At 45.4% G+C, this 22,974-nt stretch overlaps 1 protein-coding gene across 3 annotated transcripts in view; it reads left to right on the top strand.

Moving 5' to 3' along the window:
- Window positions 1-22,974, top strand: part of ABCC3 (ATP binding cassette subfamily C member 3) — a 143,660-nt gene that overhangs the window by 54,408 nt on the left and 66,278 nt on the right. For 2 of the 3 annotated variants that reach the window (XM_068263108.1, XM_068263110.1), the window contains exons 2-9: window positions 4,954-5,130; window positions 6,020-6,145; window positions 8,915-9,052; window positions 12,813-12,935; window positions 13,033-13,094; window positions 17,389-17,517; window positions 18,498-18,725; window positions 21,655-21,832. In XM_068263108.1, coding sequence (XP_068119209.1) covers window positions 4,954-5,130; window positions 6,020-6,145; window positions 8,915-9,052; window positions 12,813-12,935; window positions 13,033-13,094; window positions 17,389-17,517; window positions 18,498-18,725; window positions 21,655-21,832 — 1,161 coding nt within the window. The remainder of the gene's footprint in view (window positions 1-4,953; window positions 5,131-6,019; window positions 6,146-8,914; window positions 9,053-12,812; window positions 12,936-13,032; window positions 13,095-17,388; window positions 17,518-18,497; window positions 18,726-21,654; window positions 21,833-22,974) is intronic. The other variant, XM_068263109.1, reaches the window with a different exon arrangement.

Here is a 22,974-nt window from a genome sequence, read left to right as displayed (position 1 = left end):
GCCACTTCAGAACTTTCCAGTGCTTTGTTGCCATCCATTTCTGGGTTCTTTATTTTCCAAAAAATAAAGGGATAACAACAGTAACAAGTTGCTTTTAACAATAGAAAAACATGTGTACCAATCATACAGTAGTATTGATTATTGGTCGATTGAAATGAAGGGAAAAAAGGGAGGGGGAGAGGGGGAACAAAAAAACAGAAAAGAGCCACCCCTCCCTCTCACCCTTATTGCTCTATCCCCATCTCTTTGTTTTCAAAGATAATTAGCCAAAAAATGGAAAAGTGATTGTTCCAATTTTCAGGGGGGAGGGGTCAAGTTTCATAACTTACTAACTATCTGTGCTTAGTTGTTGCACAGATCTCTATTCTTCCAAGAATATCCAGCAATTGTTGATAGCAGTACTAATCAGAATATTTGAAGGGCTAAATAAAAAAAAGTCAATTTCCTATGGAGAAATTTCTGGGTGCTTTCTGACGGATGTTTAGGGTCATTACCCTTCTGAAAGACCCAAGATCTTGTACACAAGCCCAGCTTTCTGACACTGGTCTCAACATTGCGACCTACACATGCAAGGCACCCAGTGCTAGAGGCAGCAAAACAAGCCCAAAACATCATTGCACCTCCACCATACTTTACTGTAGGTACTGTGTGCTTTTCTTTGTAGGCCTCATCCTGTTTTCAGTAAACAGTAGAATGATGTGCTTTGCTAAAAAGCTCTATCTTGGTCTCATCTGTCCACAATGTTTCCCCAGAATGATTTTGGCTTACTCCAGTACATTTTGGCAAACTGTAGTCTTGCTTTATGTCTCTTTGTCAGCAGTGGGGTCCTCCTGGGTCTCCTGCCAAAGCGCTTCATTTCACTGATGGATACTTTGTGCCGACACTGATGCTCCCTGAGCCTGCAGGACAGCTTGAATTTCTTTGGAACTAGTTTGGAGCTGCTTATCCACCATCCGGACAATCCTGCATTGCAACCTTTCATCAATTTTTCTCTCTCGTCCACACCCATGAAGATTAGCTCAGTGCCGTGGGTTGCAAACTTCTTGATAATCTTGTGCATAAGTGTTCTTTCCACTATATATCCTTCCTCTCCTGATATACTCTGTGCTGCTGGAGGATTCTGGTCCTTCCACTATCTAACTCTCCCCTCCTGATATACTCTGTGCTGCTGTAGGACTCTGCTCCTACCTATATCTAACCCTCCTCTCCTGATATACTCTGTGCTGCTGTAGGACTCTGCTCCTACCTATATCTAACTCTCCCCTCCTGATATACTCTGTGCTGCTGTAGGACTCTGCTCCTACCTATATCTAACCCTCCTCTCCTGATGTACTCTGTGCTGCTGGAGGACTCTGCTCCTTCCTCTATCTAACCCTCCTCTCCTGATATACTCAGTGCTGCTGGAGGACTCTGCTCCTTTTTCTCTCTAACCCTCCTCTCCTGATATACTCTGTGCTGCTGGAGGACTCTGCTCCTTCCTCTATCTAACCCTCCTCTCCTGATATACTCTGTGCTGCTGGAGGACTCTGCTCATCCCACTATCTAACCCTCCTCTCCTGATATACTCTGTGCTGCTGGAGGACTCTGCTCCTCCCACTATCTAACCCTCCTCTCCTGATATACTCTGTGCTGCTGGAGGACTCTGCTCCGTCCTATAACCCTTCTCTCCTGATATACTCTGTGCTGCTGGAGGACTCTGCTTTTTCCTCTATCTAACTCTCCTCTCCTGATATACTCTGTGCTGCTGGAGGACTCTGCTCCTAACTCTCCTCTCCTGATATACTCTGTGCTGCTGGAGGACTCTGCTCCTTCCTCTATCTAACCCTCCTCTCCTGATATACTCTGTGCTGCTGGAGGATTCTGCTCCTTCCTCTCCCTGACTCTCCTCTCCTGATATACTCCGAGAGGCTGTGAAATATATCGGAGTACCTTTTCTTCTCAGTTCTGGGTAACTGATCCTCTCTGTGTCACTGATACTATAGGAGTTTGCACTCGTACTCCTACGTGTTGTGGAGAGAGAAGGAATGATCACAGGCTGTTCAGCGTTGAATAGCGACAAACGTCTGTTTTACATTATACAACAATCAGCATATTCATCCGCCGGCAGCTTAATGCGCTTCATTTAGCTTAACGAGGGCGCCAAATGGTAATTTGAGATTTGTCAGATTTATAGGATATTGCATCCGCTGCGATTTGTAACATGTGCGCAATCGCTTATTGCTGACAGCTCAGAACAGGGGAGTGCAAACGACCTTACAAGAACCCCTCAGCATCCAAGTCAATCTGTCAGGAAGACATTAACCCCACTTACTGAAGGAGAGAATAAAAGGGGTCTCTGCTGCAAACTGATATTTCAGGGTTTGGCGGATGTTGGAGAGTTGAACCATCTAAGGATCTCTTCTTTCTGTCAGGGAATCTAGTACTGAGATCTCTGCCACTCTGAATTCCTAGCTCTGCATACTACCTGCGTCCACTGCTGGATTCTGTCATCTCATAGGTACTCCAGTGGTGGGATCTCTGTATACAGAAGCTCCCAGCTCTGCAGACCTGAACCTCACTGTTAATGGTGAGAGATCTCTTTATTCCTTAGTCCCCAGCTCAGTCAAGATGCCCTATATTTACATTTAGCTGTGGTCTCCACCTTCCCCTGATGGATTCTTCTATCTCTCAAGGACTTCAGTGGTGATGTTTCTGCCTCATGAATTCCCAGCTTTGCGCACATCTGCAGTTTTCCCTCTCATTGTTAGATTCTTCTGTCAAGTCTTCTGGTCATTTCTCTGATTAATTTTTCATCACTTTTGTACAAAATTGATCAGAAAAATGATTGGAAATCAGAGCGGACCTGTCAGAAATGATCTATTCGACCCGTCTATCTGACGGAAAATTGCATGGTGTGTGTACCAGGTGTTGTACACCTGTGATATAGATGCGTTACACACAGAGCGATTTATTTCAAGCATTTATTTCTTTTCATTGCTGATGATTATGGACTGCAGGTAATGAAAACACAGAATTCAGTATCTCGGAATAATAGGAAATTACATAAAATGTATGTCTATATATATATATATATATATACACTCAAGGTGGCCATACACTTATAGATTTGCAGCAGCTTCGACCATCAGATAGATTTGTCAGATGCCTGTGAAGTCGAATCTGACAGGAATCTATCTGATGTGTGCCACAAACTAGGAACAGATTTCCAATAGATTTCAGAATAAAATCTTTTTAGAAATCTATAGAAAATTGATCTAAAGGCAATACTGCACCATTAGATCCAATGCAACACTCTATGGGCCATCAATGTGCTCCCAGCAGCAGATCGACCTAGATTTTCCATCCTGTCAGATCAAATCGATCGAAATCGATTGCAAATCGATCGATTTGCTGATTTGAAAGAATTGATTGCTGATCAATCAATTGATGGCTGAAATCGACCAGTGTATGAGCCTCTTTAGTATTGATCTGTTAAGCGCCTGTGTGGGAGTGTACTCGTTCCTCTCCCTTTATCAAGTGACTGAATTTGTCTGATTTTTGTAAGCGCAATGGACTTGTCTCTTGTCCAGCCACTCTCTGTACTGCATTTCTGCTGTGCTTGTGATAAAACTCAGAGGTGAAGCTTCTCTAATGCAGTGTTTCTCAACATTTTATTGGTATGTACTGTACCTCTTCTAAAACCCTGTACTCACCAAGTACCCCCCTAGCATAGTGAAAATGATCACAAGTACCCCTTGACAAATCTATATTTCATCGTAGTACATGATCATTGCTTCTAAACCATTTCCAAGCATTTACTATTGCTTTTAATTAGCTAAAACACTAGTTTTGATGTTTAAATAAGCTTTATCATTTTCTAACACTCAAAATTTGTTATTCTTGGTTAACCTCCCTAGCGTCTCTGGACGAGCTGTGCTCGTCCAGAGACGCTAGAGGGCACCGCTCAGGCCCCGCTGGGCCGATTTTGATAATTTTTTTTCAAACACGCAGCTAGCACTTTGCTAGCTGAGTGTTTGCCCCGATCTGCCGCTACCCGACGCGAAAGACGGCCCCCCTCCCCGCACACCCCGCCGCCAGGCTGCGCTTTGGGTTGGATCGGGAGTCTCGGTGACGTCACGACGTTGATGACGTCACTCCATTCGTCGCCATGGAAGCCCTATTCGTCGCCGGGGGAAGCCCTAAAGGAAATCCCGTTCAGAACGGGATTTCCTTATGGGCGTGATCGCCGGCGGCGATCAGAAGGGTGGGAGGGAGAGAGGAGGAAGGGGAGAATCATGTAGCTAGCGCTAGGCTAGCTACATGAAAGGGAAAAAAAATCGGGCGAAGAAAACCCTGAAATTGAAACAGCCAGCAGGTTAAGTATATCAAGCCCGAGTACCCCCTTGGAACCATCAGAAGTACCCCCAGGATACGTGTACCACATGTTGAGAACCTAGGTCTAATGGAACAAAAAGACAAAACGTGGTTGTAGACAGGAAGTAAGAGGGCGCTCATCCATCTATCTGTGTGCCTTTATATATTTTATCGTATACTACCCCTCCTCTTGTTTCCCCCCATTCCCTTTAGATTGTAAGCTCGCAAGGGCAGGGCTCTCTCCCCCTTTTGTGTCTTGGAAATCATTATACATTTTATTAATCATGTTACTTTTATCACTGTCATTACCAATTTTATATTTTGTATTCTGTATTTTGTATCATTCTTTGTATTTTGTCACCAATTATGTATCTTGTATATTGGTGTACACCATTGTCTGTATTATGTACCCCATGTTTGTTTCTTACTTTGTACAGCGCCACGGAATATGTTGGCGCTTTATAAATCAATAATAATAATAATCTGTGGATCAGTATTTCGGGATGTGATGGAAACTATGTCTAATGATGATGGGCTGTTTCACAATGCCTGACCTCTGTCATATTTCTAACTATGACTAATAAAGTTGTTTCATTCTAGGATGCCAACCTGACGCTGTACACGAACATGCCGGACCTGACGCCATGCTTCCAGAACACCATCATCGCCTGGATCCCCTGCATCTACCTCTGGGCCATGCTGCCATTTTATATACTTTATTTAAAGTACAACAAAAGAGGTTACATCGTGCTCTCCATGCTCTGCAAGGCCAAAACGGTGAGATCTCACTGCTGGGGTACATTTACTGGGAACCTATGAGGGCATTTGGCCAAATTTAACCAAATTCTATTTTTTTCCTTTTTTTTTTTTATTTTGCAAACTGAGGTTTTCTATAAATTGTTATAAGCTTTATTGTACTAGAATTGTCCATTGCAGGGGAAAGATGTGTGTTTCACAGTCTGCTGTGTTCAGAAATCTGCGAGGGAGGGCTTCCCTGCACACTGCGTAGCGCCTGAATTTGCAACGGCTATAGCACCAATGCTATAGTCCGCAACCCGTGATTGCCGGATCTCAAATAACTTCTCTAGTAGCGCTGTACGAATGTAAACAAAGAGGATTTCTTTCCCCTTTCGTTTACTAACGGCCGCAATCTCAGTTAGCAGGCTGAGCTCCGTGAATCGACAGGGAACGATCGCGCACGTTCCCTGCTACACTGTAGCTCCGGGACTTGTCTCCGATCGGTGTTAGGCGGTCCTGAGGCTGCCACCTTGAGACCGGCAATTGGCGTTAGGCGGTCGTAAGGTGGTTAAGGCTAATTGGCCCAGGTCATGTAAGGTCCTTCCTCGGGATCAACTGGGATATGTGTGGGTTTTTTTTTTTGTTGGGGGTTTTTTTTTCTTTCTTTCTTTTCTGGTTGAACTTGATGGACAGATGTTGTTTTTTTGTTGTTTTTTTGTTGTTTTTTTTTCAACCAAACTATGTAATATCATGGTTAGTTAAATGGCTGCTTGGGGTGGATCCTAATTATATATTTATATGTCAGCCTTGAATTCCAATTTAATGAGTTTCTTGACTATGGTCACATTTCAGGGCCTGCAGGAGGGGAGAGGTTTTATCACTTTAAGAAATACTTCTGTATTTCCATACCTCTGTTTGTGTTTTGCAGGTGTTTGGCGTCCTGCTCTGGTGCATATGTTGGGCCGACATGTTTTATTCCTTCCACAAGCTTGTTCAAGATGAAGCCCCGCCTCCTGTGTTCTTTGTCACGCCTCTAATTGTCGGAGTCACAATGGTTTGTATTTTCACATTTTTCTATACTTGAAAGTCCTTAAGTAATTCACAAATGTTTCATAAATTCTACATATATTTATTATGCAGCAAGAGTCATCATCTCACTCCTGGATGATGTATGTTCACATGTGAGAGCAGTGATGTCACTCCTGTAATATGTAGTATGTATATAGAGAGCGGTGATGTCATTCCTGTAATATATAACTTGTATCTAGAGAGTGGCGATGTCACTTCAGTAATATACTGTATAACTTGTATATAATGAGTGGGGATGTCACTCCTATAATATATAACTTGCATATAGAAAGCGGTGATGTCATTCCTGTAATATATGACATGTCTGGATAGCAATGACTTCACCCTTATAATTCCTCATACATCTGAAGAGTAGTGATGTCACTCCTGCAAAATATAAAATGTAGGTTACAGGAGTAACATTACCCCTCTCTAAATCTATAATTTTTTCTCAACAGAGACATCACTACTCTCCGGCTTTTTTATTTTAAATGAGGGTAATCTGGAAAGTAACATAACGTTTCCTTAAAGAGGAACTTCAGCCTAAACAAACATACTGTCATTAAGTTACATTAGTTATGTTAATTAAAATAGATAGGTAATATAATCTCTTACCCACCCTGTTTTAAAAGAACAGGCAAATGTTTGATTTCATGAGGGCAGCCATCTTTTTGGTTGAAAGGAGGTGACAGGGAGCATGAGACACAGTTCCAACTGTCCTGTGTCCTGAGCACCTCTCCCAGTTGCTAGGCAATGTGAATAACATGGGAAATCCCATCATGCTCTGCACAGCATCAGGGAAAAAAGTCCGGGCTTTTTTCTTTGATGGGTGGAGCTTAGGTAAAAATGCAGCTAAAAATGATGCTTTGGTAAGAAAAACAAAGTTCTGATGCTGTGAAACTGTTAAAGAAACACCAAGCCTTTTCAGTTCTGCTGAGTAGATTTTTAGTCTGGGGGTTCACTTTAATTGATTAAAAAAAAGTCTATTTATTTTAGATGCACTGTATCATCTGATTATTTCTGCACATGATCACCTCCTTTATTTGGCATTTATCATAGCATCACCACACTCCTCACGTGAGTTGGAATAATTAGGGAGGGGGGAGGAGGGGCGGGGCTTCATGTTAATGTTGCTGAACAGTTACTGGCATTCTGCAGTCCCATGACAAACGCTGCAAGGAGAGGAGAGATGAGCCTGACAGATGCAGATTACATTACACAGAAAGGATAACTTGCATGGCAGATGAAAGCAAAGGGCTGTTTGTACATCACTCAGATTATTTGCCACTTCACCACCCCGCCGCAGGCAGACTGGGCAGTTGCGGTTGTGACCTATTGGGGCCTGTCCACACTCATGCGTCTTTAAAAACCATCAAAACACTGTTAAAAACATTTTTGAATGTGTTTTTACTGCAGTATCTTGCAAACCGATCCTGTATTGTGGGAAAAACGCAGTGCAATGCGTTTTGATGCGGGTTTTTTTTTAAGAGCTTATTAATAATAATAATAATAATAATAATACTATTTATTGTATTTATAAAGCACCAATATACTACGCAGCGCTGGACAATAAATGGGGATACATACAATGTTCTGGTGAAAACAAAAGCGCTCTCTGGTGCATTAACTTTTTTTTATTGTGCAAAAAGGATGATAATAGATTGCATATCATCCCCTCTGGGGTTAGACTGGTACCCCTCGAGCTGATCCCTGGGAAGATGGCTGCCGTGGCCAGTGGAGGGTGTCCCTGATGTCAGAGGGCAATGTCCTGTAGGTTACAGTGAGTGAGTCTTGTTCCTTAGGGCCGATTCACACGGATGCTTGGCAGCGATTACCGCTAAGCGTCCGGGACTCATAGGCTAAACGTTCCCATTCAAGTGAATGGGAACATTTAGCATCGTGCAGTTACCGCCGATTACCATCGAATGCGCAAACGCAGTTTTCCGATCCAGATTTATCGCATCGTTTCAGTTGACCCTAGAAGCCGCATGCAGCTTCTAGGGTCAATCCACTGCGCGTCTTCATGTCCCCTTACAGGGACGACAATCGCCGCATGAAGCCTGGCACCGCCCCCGAACCTGATGACGCAGAACGGAAGGCCGGAGGACGCCTCCAAGCATCTGTGTGAACCGGCCCTTACTGTGCTGCCAGCGTCATTGCCATTGACACTGGTGGCACAGGAAGATTTTTACCAGATTATCGCCCGCGCAAAAGTGCTGGAGCCAGATGAAGTGGTGCATGGAGGATTTTATTTGTGCGGACGCTGTACTCCACTCATCACCTTCTCCGTAAGTGGGAGCGCAGTCTATGTCTTAATTTTCTGATACATACAGTGTTAACCAGGGGTGTAAGACAGAGAGGTAGCACATGTTTATGCAACAAAGCACAAGGTTAGCCAGGTTTACCCAGTTAGGCAGCCCGCCCAGTAGAGGTAGCCAGGTGTACCTATATGCAGAGTTGCGAGTGGAGTTTTAAATTAATTTAAACTCCGCTAGCACATACAGGTGGTGAGTCACATGGTTTGGCTCTGGCCATGGAGATGGTCCGCTATAGCCACCAACAGTGGTCGCTTGGCTGCAGGGAGATCTGCTCTGGAGCTGCGAGCAGATGGTTTGCCCACCCCTGATCTAGAGCCTACTGTAACTTGGGTAATGCAGCCCTGGTGTTGCTGACCAAACCCCTCACTTGCTGAACTAGTGAAATAAAACTTTAGACTCTTTAATAAGTTTTCACTTTTTTCTGTATTTCCATCCAGATTGCAGCAACAATACTCATCCACTATGAGAGGCTGAGGGGCGTCCAGTCCTCCGGGGTCCTGATCATTTTCTGGTTCTTAGCCACGCTCTGCGCCATCGTCCCCTTCCGCTCGAAGGTCATCTCATCTGTTAATAAAGTGAGTAAATAATAGGGGTCTCTCTACATGGTATGGAATTCTCTTGTTAATTAACAACTATTAGGGCCCGTTTCCACTTGTCCGTTGTCCGCATGCGGAGTCGCATAGCCAATACAAGTGGATGGCCCTGTTTCCACCTGTCAGTAATCCTGAGCGTTTTTCTGTGCGGAAGAAATCTGCACACAAGAGCCCTCAGAATTTGCATGCCGCTATGTGAATCGCCGCTAATGTATGTAATAGGGAAATCGCATGCGGTTTTGGCATGCGTATTTTACCGCGATTTCACATGCGATTTCGCATAGGAACTAATGTTAAATAACACAGGCAGTGACATGGTTAAAATCGCATCAATAAAATACATCAGTAAAATCGCATCAATACTAATTTATGCGAAATCGCATGCGAGTGGGGAATCAGCGGCGATTCCGCACCGCACAAGTGGAAATGGGCCCTTAGTGTCTCTGTGAAATCCTGTGGCTTAGTAGTATTAAGACATTTTTTTCATGAAATCTGGAACTTTTGATGAAGCAATTGCTGTAGGAGTGTCCTTTCTGCTGCTGTCTGACCCAGAGCCACATCAATCAGACTAAGTCAGAGAAAACTATCTTATGAATATTTCAATGAGTGGTTTATCGACAGCCACACACGTGTACAGGGGGCTGTTCTATGCAGAGGGGTGCTGGGAGAGAGGTAGGAGATTTCATGTGCTGTCCTATGAAGAGGGTAGGAGATGACGAGGGCTGTACTGTTCTATGGCGAGGCAGGAGGCTACATGTGCTGTCCTATAGAGAGGGGAGGAGATGCAGGAGGCTGTACTGTACTATGGCAAGGCCGGAGGCTACATGTGCTGTCCTATGGAGAGGGGAGGAGATGCAGGCGGCTGTACTGTACTATGGTGAGGCAAGAGGCTACATGTGCTGTCCTATGGAGAGAGGAGGAGATGCAGGAGGCTATACTGTACTATGGCAAGGCAGGAGGCTGTACTGTACTATGGTGAGGCAGGAGGCTACATGTGCTGTCCTATAGAGAGGGGAGGAGATGCAGGAGGCTGTACTGTACTATAGTGAGGCAGGAGGCTACATATGCTGTCCTATAGTGGGGGGAGGAGATGCAGGAGGCTGTACTGTACTATGGGGAGGCAGGAGGCTACATGTGCTGTCCTATAGTGAGGGGAGGAGATGACGAGGGCTGTACTGTACTATGGCAAGGCAGGAGGCTACATGTGCTGTCCTATGGAGAGGGGAGAAGATGCAGGAGGCTATACTGTACTATGGCGAGGCAGGAGGCTACATGTGCTGCCCTATGGAGAGGGATGGAGATGCAGGAGGCTGTACTGTACTATGGCGAGGCAGGAGGCTACATGTGCTGTCCTATGGAGAGGGGAGGAGATGCAGGAGGCTGTACTGTACTATGGCAAGGCAGGAGGCTACATGTGCTGTCCTATAGAGAGGGGAGGAGATGCAGGAGGCTATACTGTACTATGGGGAGGCAGGAGGCTACATGTGCTGTCCTATAGAGAGGGGAGGAGATGCAGGAGGCTGTACTGTACTATAGTGAGGCAGGAGGCTACATATGCTGTCCTATAGTGGGGGGAGGAGATGCAGGAGGCTGTACTGTACTATGGTGAGGCAGGAGGCTACATGTGCTGTCCTATAGAGAGGGGAGGAGATGCAGGAGGCTGTACTGTACTATGGCGAGGCAGGAGGCTGTACTGTACTATGGTGAGGCAGGAGGCTACATGTGCTGTCCTATAGAGAGGGGAGGAGATGCAGGAGGCTGTACTGTACTATGGCAAGGCCGGAGGCTACATGTGCTGTCCTATGGAGAGAGGAGGAGATGCAGGAGGCTATACTGTACTATGGCAAGACAGGAGGCTACATGTGCTGTCCTATGGAGAGGGGAGGAGATGCAGGAGGCTGTACTGTACTATGGTGAGGCAGGAGGCTACATGTGCTGCCCTATGGAGAGAGGAGGAGATGCAGGAGGCTGTACTGTACTATAGTGAGGCAGGAGGCTACATGTGCTGTCCTATAGTGAGGGGAGGAGATGCAGGAGGCTATACTGTACTATGGCAAGGCCGGAGGCTACATGTTCTGTCCTATGGAGAGAGGAGGAGATGCAGGAGACTATACTGTACTATGGCAAGGCCGGAGGCTGCATGTGCTGTCCTATGGAGAGAGGAGGAGATGCAGGAGGCTGTACTGTACTATGGCAAGGCAGGAGGCTACATATGCTGTCCTATGAAGAGAGGGGATAAGATGCAGGAGACTATACTGTACTATGGCAAGGCCGGAGGCTGCATGTGCTGTCCTATGGAGAGAGGAGGAGATGCAGGAGGCTGTACTGTACTATGGGGAGGCAGGAGGCTACATATGCTGTCCTATGGAGAGGGGAGGAGATGCAGGAGGCTGTACTGTACTATGGGGAGGCAGGAGGCTACATGTGCTGCCCTATGGAGAGGGATGGAGATGCAGGAGGCTGTACTGTACTATGGGGAGGCAGGAGGCTACATGTGCTGTCCTATGGAGAGATAGAAGTCTGTATTTTACTACGGCAAAGCAGGAGGCTACATGTGCTGTCCTATAGTGAGGGGAGGAGATGCAGGAGGCTGTACTGTACTATGGCGAGGCAGGAGGCTACATGTGCTGTCCTATAGTGAGGGGAGGAGATGCAGGAGGCTGTACTGTACTATGGCGAGGCAGGAGGCTACATTTGCTGTACTATGAAGAGGGGAGGAGATGCAGGAGGCTGTACTGTACTATGGCGAGGCAGGAGGCTACATGTGCTGTCCTATAGTGAGGGGAGGAGATGCAGGAGGCTGTACTGTACTATGTCGAGGCAGGAGGCTACATGTGCTGTCCTATAGTGAGGGGAGGAGATGCAGGAGGCTGTACTGTACTATGGCGAGGCAGGAGGCTACATGTGCTGTCCTATAGTGAGGGGAGGAGATGCAGGAGGCTGTACTGTACTATGGCGAGGCAGGAGGCTACATTTGCTGTACTATGAAGAGGGGAGGAGATGCAGCATATTGTACTGTACTATGGCGAGGCAGGAGGCTACATGTTCTGTCCTATAGTGAGGAGGGGAGGAGATGCAGGAGGCTGTACTGTACTATGGCGAGGCAGGAGGCTTTACTGTACTATGGCAAGGCAGGAGGCTACATGTGCTGTCCTATAGTGAGGGGAGGAGATGCAGGAGGCTGTACTGTACTATGGCGAGGCAGGAGGCTACATTTGCTGTCCTAGGGAGAGGGGAGGAGATGCAGGAGGCTGTATTGAACTATGGAGAGTGAAGGAGATGCAGGAGGCTGTACTGTACTATGGCGAGGCAGGAGGCTACATGTGCTTTCCTATTGAGAGGGGACGAGAGCTAGAAGACTATTGAACTATGGAGAGTGAAGGAGATGCAGGAGGCTGTACTGTACTATGGTGAGGCAGGAGGCTACATGTGCTTTCCTATTGAGAGGGGACGAGAGCTAGAAGACTATTGAACTATGGAGAGTGAAGGAGATGCAGGAGGCTATACTGTAAAGTGATTGTTTCAGCAGACAAATGTCTGATTTATGTCCTTTTTAGGTCCTGTTCACATGAGCTGTGGTGCACATTGCACACTCAGTTCTTTTTAGCTCCTGACACCCTCACAAACCATGTATCACCATGCTGTATAACTATGAAGCTCATTGGATTGTGGGATGTTGGTCTGTTAGGGGCGCTTCATTAGAGAGGCGGCCTCCATGTATAACAGTCTTGTTGTTCTATAGGAAGCTACAGACCGGTTCCGGTTCAGCACCTTCTTCATCTATTTTGCTCTGCTGGTTGTGGAGCTCATCCTGTCCTGTGTGAAGGAGGCGCGGCCGTTCTTCTCTCCCGTCAGCTCGGAGAGTGTGAGTATTGCAGGCCACATACACACCACACTGAGGAGATGGAAACTTACATTAAATGTGACTCCGCTGTTATTCCTCATGTTCTTGTGTCCCGCAGAACCCCTGTCCAGAGTCTGAGGCCGGATTCCTCTCCAGAATGACCTTCTGGTGGTTCACCAAGTAAGTCCAACAGTAAGGATACTGTTACTTCAAGCACACCACATGAAGTGACAGGAATATGGAGGCTGACATTTATTTGCTTTCAAAAAAGGCACATTGCCTGGCTTTCCTGCTGTTCCTCTGCTTCTAATGCTTTTAGCCATAGACCCTGAACAAACATGCAGATCAGATGCGTCTGTCTGAAGCAGGGCTGTGGAGTCGGTACAAAAATCTTCTGACTCCAACTCCTCAGTTTATGAAACCTCCAACTCCGACTCCGGGTACCCAAAATAGCTCTTAGTCCTTAGTCTAATACTTACTGGGGTTGATCACCGACTCTGACTCCGGATTTCCAAAATTGCTCCAACTCCGTCTCCACAGCCCTGGTCTGAAGTCTGACTGGATTAGCTTCATGCTTGTTTCAGGTGTGTGAGTGGGTACAGTACATGGGTATGTACAGTGCCTAGCACACTAATAACAATGCTGGGTTCCTTTTTTTCTTTCTCTGCTTGTAAGAGTTAAATATTTAGGTATGTAAGTGGCTGACTCAGTCCTGACTCAGACATGAAGTGACTACAATGTGACCCTCACTGATAATAAATTCCAACTATAAAACACTTTCCTAGCAGAAAATAGCTTCTAAGAGCAGGAAAGAGATAAAAAGGATCAATAGTTCATAGATGTTATCTCTGGTATACCTCAATGAAGGTGTCATTAAGCAAAAACAATAACACAGTTAAAACTTAAAAAGTAGATTTAAACATAAAATAAAACTGTGGAATATCTTAAATTTTTAGGAGAAGGAAGATAGATACAATTGTTTATTTCATTAGTTAATTTTCGCTTCAGGTGTCCTAAAAAGTATGTCTCCAGTCGCAGAATTAGTTCAGTATTGCTTTCTAGGGATGATCAATGATATGCAAATACTTCTGGGTTTATGCAAATGTATGACTTTTTATGCAAATATATGCAGCTTGAAATTGGACCGAACAATTTAAATGTGGGGCGGACTTGATTGGTCCATTTTCCAGCTGCATATATTTGCATTAAAAAATACATAAATTTGCATAAACTCAGGAATATTTGCATCTCTTCGGTCATTCCTGTTGCTTTCCATGTAGCCAGGCTAAAATCCTATTAATACTCCTTGTTCAATCTCTTGCGGTCTGAACCCAGTTAGTCCATTTGCTCCTTTAGAAAAGGTAAGGTCAGAGGCAGGGGCGTAACTAGGAATCACTGGGCCCCCTTCCGAAGCTTTGGATGGGGCCCCCTCAACCTTTCCCCTCCCTTTCTGCACAGGTAAACTGAGAACCAATGTTATTCAATTGGCTAGTGCACACTTGAATGTGTTTTCCCCATGCAGATAAAAACAGAGAGCAGTGAAGCACTGCACACATTTTCTCTATCAATTACAATAGCTTCTGTGATAAAACGTGCATGTTTTCTCACATACAGACAGAAATGGTGTACAGAAAACACATACAGAAAACTGATAGATGAGTGTGCTCCCAGACGCAGCTTATTACACTCACTCTGTCCATCTCTAATGGGGCAGATCTGGCTCTGCAGTCTCCTCCAGCATCACTACAATACAGAGCACTTGGAAGGGGTAAAGAGGTTAGGGGCTGGACGGTGTGCACAAGAGCCTGCAGCACCCCGAATGGGGACTGTCTACAAAACTTTGTATGATTCCTTATCAGTGTTTGAGCAGATGCAGTCACAGAACAATTGTGTGTTAGTTGTCAGTCTCTCAGGACATGGAAAAGAAGCTTCTCCCCCCATGGGGCCACCTGTAGCTTCTGGGCCCTCCTGCGGCTACTTCCCTTGCAGGGTCTATTGCTACGCTCCTGGTCAGAGGCAGACACTGCTAGCTTCTCCTCTGAGGGTTCTCTTTTCAACACACCTTTCTTTGCCTCGTATCTGCAGTGCCTGTGAGGAAAACTGTGAGCTTATATAAACCATAAAAAGCAGAAGACATTGGTAGGGAAAGGAAGAGGAAAGAATCGTACACTCCCACACATACACTGATCTCATGCAAAGCACACACACAAAAATAATGGAATTGCAGCACTCACTCCTCTCAAGATTGGCAGTTCTCGATCCTGGATGGCCGTTCTAAAAACAATAGAAGAAAGATGATCAGCACAATGCTTCGCATTGAGTAGCTTTAATGTGGACATATCTGAGAAAATGACCAGCAATCACGGATTACTTACATGTTTCAGGCCAGCACGGTCCTTAAAGGGTACCTAAACTGAGAGCGATATGGATGTTTCCTTTTAAACAATACCAGTTGCCTGGCAGCCCTGCTGATCTCTTTAGCTGCAGTAGTGGTTGAATCACAGACCTGAAACAAGCATGCAGCTAATCCAGTCTGACTTCAGTCAGAGCACCTGAGCTGTATGCTTGTTCAGGGGCTGTGGCTGAAAGTATTAGAGAGACCAGTTCAGCAGGAGAGTCAGGCAACTGGTATTATTTTAAAAGGAAAAATCCATATCCTTTTCAGTTTAGGTTCCCTTTAATCATAGCTCATGCAATTGTGACTTTGGGGCTTCAAAATAGAATACACACTTTTTTTTTAAAGGGGATATAAAAAAAATAATTATACATACCTGGGATTTCCTCCAGCCCCCTTCAGGCTGATTGGTCCTTCGCCGCCTGGATCCTTCGCTATTTTGGCCTGAAAAGGGTTTCAGTCACGGCCTGTCGGAGTATGTGCAGTTCGGATGCACGCTCCCCCTTAAAGAGAACCCGAGGTGGGATTTAATTATGTTACTGGGGCACAGAGGCTGGTTGTGCACACTAAGACCAGCCTCCGTTGCCCCATGGTGTGCCTCCAAGACCCCCCTGCGCGCCGCTATACCCCCCGCAGTGCTGGCGCCACGCAGCGCGTCGCCAGCACAATGTTTACCTAAGCGCTGTCAGTCAGCGCCGCTCCCCCGCCTCCTCCACATCGGCGCTACCCGCCCGTGTCCCTTCCCTCCCGCTGATAGGAGGGGACATGGAGGCACACCAGGGGGCAACGGAGGCTGGTCTTAACCTTCCTGGCGGTAATCGGGGTAAGCCGCGCAGGAGGTTTTCTCAGGCCCTGCTGGGCCGATCTGCGTAATTTTTTTTTCCTGATCGCCTATCGCCGGAGGTGATCGGAGGGGCTGGGGGGATGCCGCTGAGCAGCGGCTATCATGTAGCGAGCCCTAGGCTCGCTACATGATTTTAAAAAAAAAAAATCAAAAAAACGGCAGCGCTGCCCCCTGGTGGTTTTTAATAGACCAGGAGGGTTAATGTGCACAACCAGCCTCTGTGCCCCAGTAACATAATTAAATCCCACCTCGGGTTCTCTTTAACGATTTAAGTGCGCGACTGTGGTCTCCCACAATGCATCACTACTGAATATGCAAACGATCTATTTATGCTCCGGAAGCCAGGCTTGCATCCAGAACCCCTGGTGTATAGCAAGCCAATAGCTTGTACAATTTACAGAGCCACATTAACCCCACATGTAGACAGCCTGTTTCCAACTGTTAGTCCTCCTAAGTGCATGGCAGGGATTGATCTGGCTCTATGGAATAGGGTTTGGACCAGTACAACACAGAAACCAAGCAGCTCAGGTTGACCCAAAACTACTAGGAAAGTATACTAAGAGACTGAAAAGTCCTCCTACTTAAAAGCATTGCTCAGTGTCGTTTGCCTTCTAGAAGGCAGAAGTGTAGAAGGCAAACTACACTGAGCATTGGCTTTTTAGTAGGAGGGCTTTTTTAGGTCTCTTTTACTCAAGCACTGTTAAAACAGCGCAGGAGATTTGGGTGCATCCAGCATCCATCCATAATAGGAATTACGGCTGTAGCGGAACTCGGTGAGTAAGTGCCGTCAAAAGACGAAACTCAAATTACTTTAAAAACGCTGTAATTCGTCTGCCAGCAATAGCTGGAATCCGAATTACATCACTCCCCACGGCGACCTGGAAGAGGAATAGTAATTTACGCCGCCAGGACTTACAGGAGCAGGTAAGACAAATATCGGCTGTATCCTGCACCCAAATCTCCCGGTGGCTATTTCAAAGATATGCTCTTTTAGTCCTCTATGCCTTCCAAGTAGTTTTGGGTCACCCGAGCTGTTTGGGTATTCTATTGCCATTCAGAAAAGTGATACATAAAAGTTCTGGAATAGATTGAAAACAATTGAAGTAATTGGATTCAGCCTAGTCACATGGTAAGAAATACCGCCCTTATTCTCTGATAACAGATACATTTTATATGTGTTCCTAGTTACATTACAGAAGTCGTCCTCAGATTTATGGTGTTTTATGTTCTTGCAGAATGGCAATACTGGGCTACAAAAGACCGCTAGAAGACAAGGACCTCTGGTCTCTGAATGAGGACGACAAGTCTGTGGAGGTGGTGACCAAGCTGATGAAAGAATGGGAGATGGAGAAGGCAAAGCTGAGGTGTGGCAAAGAAGTTCTATGCTTTCTGCTACACACGATAACATTTTACATTATTTTCAGTTCGAGAATTACATTGGGGTTTTCCACTTGATTGTAACTGCTGAAAAATATGACCAATGTATCACACGCGTGTCCAGTTTTTCTCCAATTGTGAAAAAAAGATCAATCTCCCAAAACATTGCTTGGGTCAATAAAATCAAGATATTTTCAATCTATCCTTCATCAATCAATTATCTGAAAAATGTTTTATCTCAGCCGGTGAAAATGTATTGAAAAAAAAGGGAAATTCTATCCCGACCTACATTATTTTTAGACCCCAAACAGACGTTGGACATGTGATAATAGCAATGATGAGTCAGCGCCGTCTTCAGTATATAATAGCTTGTTTGGCTTTTGCGTTGAAGACATCTGATTTCGCACAGATGACTGGAGTCATTGCACGTCATTAGAAGAATTCCTTCCGTAGTAGCTTGCTACCCACTGAAAACTATATGTTATGCCATGTCCGATGCAATGGACACATCTGAACAGAGGTTCGGTGCCATGGACAATGACCACATATATATATTCCCACTAACTGTCCACAACATGAACTAGCAGACTCAGCCACTTTAACCCGTCAAGACTATATTAGTCTTGATGGGTTAAAGTGGCTGAGTCTGCTAGTCCTAAAGTGATCCCCAGATGGGTGGCTTATAGACGCAAACATTATTGCTTATTTTGTTAATAATGAAGTTTTTTCAGTTTATACTGATTTATACATATGGATGCAAAATTGTGTGTAATTTTTGTATGTACAATCTCTATCCCAAAGATAGAGCAAGTTGTTGCAGTAGACCTGATGGGACATGATTGCCCAATCGGACGACAGTCAGTCTAGGCAATCCCAGAGACTTATGGCTAATGTCATGTCATGTGTGTCAAACTATGGTAAAACCTGGCATCTGGATTCACTTGTGCTGTGTTCCTCCATGTTTCAGTAGCACTGAAGTCCCTGAAGTACAATACACGAAAGCCCAAGAAGCCGAGATGAACCACGTAGACGAAAAACCAACTGAATCTGATGTTCTGATCGTCAATGACAAAAAGAAGAGGGGACCATCTTTTCTGAAGGTTCTAATCAAGGCATTCGGACCTTTCTTTCTAATAGGCTCTGTTTTTAAGCTCTTCCAGGATCTGCTGTCCTACGTCAATCCTCAGTTACTGGGGTAAGCGTCTTTTTTTTTTTTTTTTTTTTTTTTTTTAAATGATTTTTATTTTGATTTGCCTATTTACAAACTGCATACAATAGATCAGGGGAGTATCTAGAAATCCCGCTACGAAACTTTGGATGGGGACCCCACCCCCCTTTTTCTGCACAGGTAAACTCAGAACCAATGTTATTCAGTTGGCTTGTGCACACTTGAATGTGTTTTCCCCATGCAGATAAAAACAGACAGCAGGGAAACACTGCAGGCATTTTCTCTATCAATCACATTAGATTTTGTGTTAAAACATTTCTGTTTTCACACATACAGACACACGGTGTGCAGAAAATGCACACAGAAAACTGACAGACGTTTGTGATCCCAGCCTCAGCTTATTACACTCACTCTGTCCTCCTCTGATGGAACAGAACTGGCTCTGCAAACTCCTCAAGCATCACTACATGACACAACACTTGGGTAGAAAGGCTAGGGATAAGGCTAGAGGTAGAATACTGCTGTACACAAGACCCTGCTGAACACTGAATAGGGACTGTCTACAAATCTTTGTCTGCAAAACTTTGTATGATTCCTTATCAATGGCTGAGCAGATGCAGTAATTAGAACAATTGTTCAGAGAGAAGAAAGTTTTTTTTCCTCTTCTTGCCCTTAGTTGGCAGTCCCTCAGAACAGGGAAAATGAACTTCACCCCCCACAGGGGCCCCCCTGCAGCTTCTGTATCCCCCTGTGACTGCATCCCTTGCAGGGTCAATTGTTACGCATGTTAAATTTGCTTGCACATCATTATCACACATTTTTATCATCTTGTTGACTTTCTCTACTCTTCAGTATTGCTCCTAGTGGACCCCAGTCCTCTTCTCAATTTCACAGCTCTTTTCTCCCCAGGCGATGTGAGGAATGTACAATGACTAACCAGTCTGGGCTGGTGCACACCAAAACCCGCTAGCAGATCCGCAAAATGCTAGCAGATTTTTAAACGCTTTTTTTTATTTTTATGAGGCGTTTTGCTAGCGTTTTGCGGATTGCTGCTGCGGTTTTCAGTATAGTAGATTTCATATATTGTTACAGTAAAGCTGTTACTGAACAGCTTCTGTAACAAAAACGCCTGCAAAACCGCTCTGAACAGGCGTTTTTCAGAGCGGTTTGCGTTTTTCCTATACTTAACATTGAGGCAGAAACGCACCCGCAATCCAAAAAATGCCTCACCCAGGCATTTTTCGTTTCTGCAAAACGCCTGCCGCTCTGGTGTGCACCACCCCATTGAGATACATTGACCAAGCAGATCCGCAGCCGCAAGCGGATCTGAAAACGCCCAAAAAGCCGCTCGGTGTGCACCAGCCCTCTCTCCCATTTTAGGGCTGGTGCACACCGAGCGGCTTTTTGGGCGTTTTCAGATCCGCTTGCGGCTGCGGATCTGCTTGGTCAATGTATCTCAATGGGGTGGTGCACACCAGAGCGGCAGGCGTTTTGCAGAAACGAAAAATGCCTGGGTGAGGCATTTTTTGGATTTCGGATGCGTTTCTGCCCCAATGTTAAGTATAGGAAAAACGCAAACCGCTCTGAAAAACGCCTGTTCAGAGCGGTTTTGCAGGCGTTTTTGTTACAGAAGCTGTTCAGTAACAGCTTTACTGTAACAATATATGAAATCTACTATACTGAAAACCGCAGCAGCAATCCGCAAAACGCTAGCAAAACGCCATAGAAAAATAAAAAAAAGCGTTTCAAAATCTGCTAGTGTTTTGCGGATCTGCTTGCGGTTTTTGGTGTGCACCAGCCCTTACTAATGTTTGTCCCACTGCTTCTGATCATTGGATCTGGGAGAAAGGTAAGAGGTTAGTGATAATGTTCTCCAAGCCTCTACCAACCAGGGCTGTGGAGTCAGAGTTGTAGGAGGAGTCGGAGTCGGGGCAATTTTGGGCACCTGGAGTCGGAGTTGGAGTTGTTGATTTCATAAACTGAGGAGTCGGGAGTCAGAGTCGGCTGATTTTTGTACAAAATCCACATCTCTGTTAAGTATTAGACTAAGGAGTCAGAGTCGAGGAGTCTGAGTCGGAGCCATTTTGGGTACCTGGAGTCGAAGTTGGAGTCGGAGTCGTGATTTAATAAACTGAGGAGTCGGAGTTGGAGTCGGAAGATTTTTGTACCGACTCCACAGCCCTGCTACCAACGCCTCCCCGTAGTACCTGTTACCAGGACAGGTGAGACTAGGTGACCACCTTGGAAGAGGTGCTAAAGAATCTACCATTATCACAGTACTGGGAGAGAAGAGACCTGTGGAGCATAATATAGGAGGAACAGAGACATTCCTGGAAAAGTTAGTATCAAGTTTTCTCTCTACATGTACTTATGCGTGGAGTTCTATTTTTATGTTTCTTGAAGTTGAATCTCCACCCTTTTGATAAAGAACAACAGCTCAAAGGCCCGTGTTTCCTCACAGTGAGACTTTCCTCTCCTCTGAGACCCACATGCCAAGAAAGTGCAGTCTAACACCGCCCATTTGCAGAGATCTTTGACAGTCTAAGGGCTGGTTCACACTTGGCGATTTTTCATGCGTACATTCACACTGCGGTGTTTGCAATTTCGACCAATCGCAAACATGCTGCATGCAACGTTTCGGAGGTGATTGCGCTGTTATTCTCATTCTATTGAACAGGAATTACAAGTGCAAATCGTGCTGAATCGCAAGATTTTGCCCGCAGATCGCGAAGCCAAACACAATTGCGGGCAAGCGGGGCTCCAAGTGCCGAGTGTGAGCTAGCTCTCACCCTATATCTAGACCACTCCGAGTATTGCTGCCAACAGATCACTGGATATGAAATGAGCCTGCAGCCATTGAGGGTCACGTGACATGACATTCTCTATGAGATTTACTGTATGGTCTTGTGAATGAGTGACTTTTAGTTTGATATTTGCGGATTTATTTATTTTCCAGCATTTTAATAAGGTTCACCAATGACAAGAGTACGCCATCCTGGTGGGGATTTGCCATTGCTGTGCTCATGTTCCTCTCCGCTGTGGCCCAAACGCTGATCCTCCACCAGCACTTTCAGTACTGCTTTGTTACAGGGATGAGGCTGAGGAGCGCCATCACTGGCATTATATACAGAAAGGTATGGCTGGATGAGTAGCGCCCCCTACTGTGACCAGTGATACAGCACTGCTTCTCATAGCAGCTTGCGCAAACATGCTAAAAAGACAGAGGGGAAATTTGGGCGCCCAGAAAACCCAATAGTAGAATGTTGTTAAATTTACTGATATTCTACTATTACAGTTAAAACAACATATTTTACTATAGCTGCACATAACCCTATTCTCACACTGAACCCTCCCGCTACCAATGCCTCAATGCCTAACCTGAACCCCCCCCCACACATCTAACCTTAACCACCCACCTCCCATGGCTAACCTTAACAACTTACCTCCCATGTCCAACTCCCCCCCCCCCCCCCCCCATGTCCAATCTTAACCACCCCACCCTCTCAGCTAACCTTAACCAACTACCTCCCATGTCTAACCTGAACCACCCACCCCCACAGCTAACCTTAACCACCTACCTCCCATGTCTAACCTGAACCACCCACCCCCACAGCTAACCTTAACCACCTACCTCCCATAGACAAAGTAGAGGGTGAACAGTCACCCTGAAATGAAAAACAGAGACACCAAGAGCCCAAATGGTGCAGTATGTCACAAATGACAGAAAAAACAAAAAAATATGAACAGAGGGTACTCGCAAAGGGAGGTTGCAAGGGGGCAACCAACCAGTGCAGGCAGGTGGAGAACAAACCTGACTCCACTCGGAGGTCCAGATTAGCCGGAGATGGTCTCACTTTTTGATAAAAAGGCCCTAGGGGGTATCCCCTACCCTGAGCCGGGTAGGGGGGGTATACAATGCCACAACAGGATAAAAAGGCTCCCAGAAAATGATAAAATGAATTAAAAACAAAATAAATAAAGTTTTGAAGTGGCTTACCTCAATGAAGACAAATTCATCGCTCAAACTTCGGCTCTCAACACAGTGAGGCACTAGAATTGGCCTGAGGAGGAGGGCAGGGACCCACGAAACGCGTTGCCAGTGCTATTAAAGTTCATTTTATATGAATTTGTCTCCACCTCAAACTTTATTTTATTTTTAATTCATTTTATTATTCTCTGGGCGTCTTTTTTTATTTTATTTTTTTTTTATTTTTTTTATCCTGTTGTACTTACTTCCCATGTCTAACCTTAACCACCTCCCTCCCATGTCTAACCT

This window comes from Hyperolius riggenbachi, chromosome 12, assembly GCF_040937935.1.
Source record: "Hyperolius riggenbachi isolate aHypRig1 chromosome 12, aHypRig1.pri, whole genome shotgun sequence".
Lineage (NCBI taxonomy): Eukaryota > Metazoa > Chordata > Amphibia > Anura > Hyperoliidae > Hyperolius > Hyperolius riggenbachi.
This window is presented reverse-complemented; position numbering and strand designations above follow the sequence as displayed.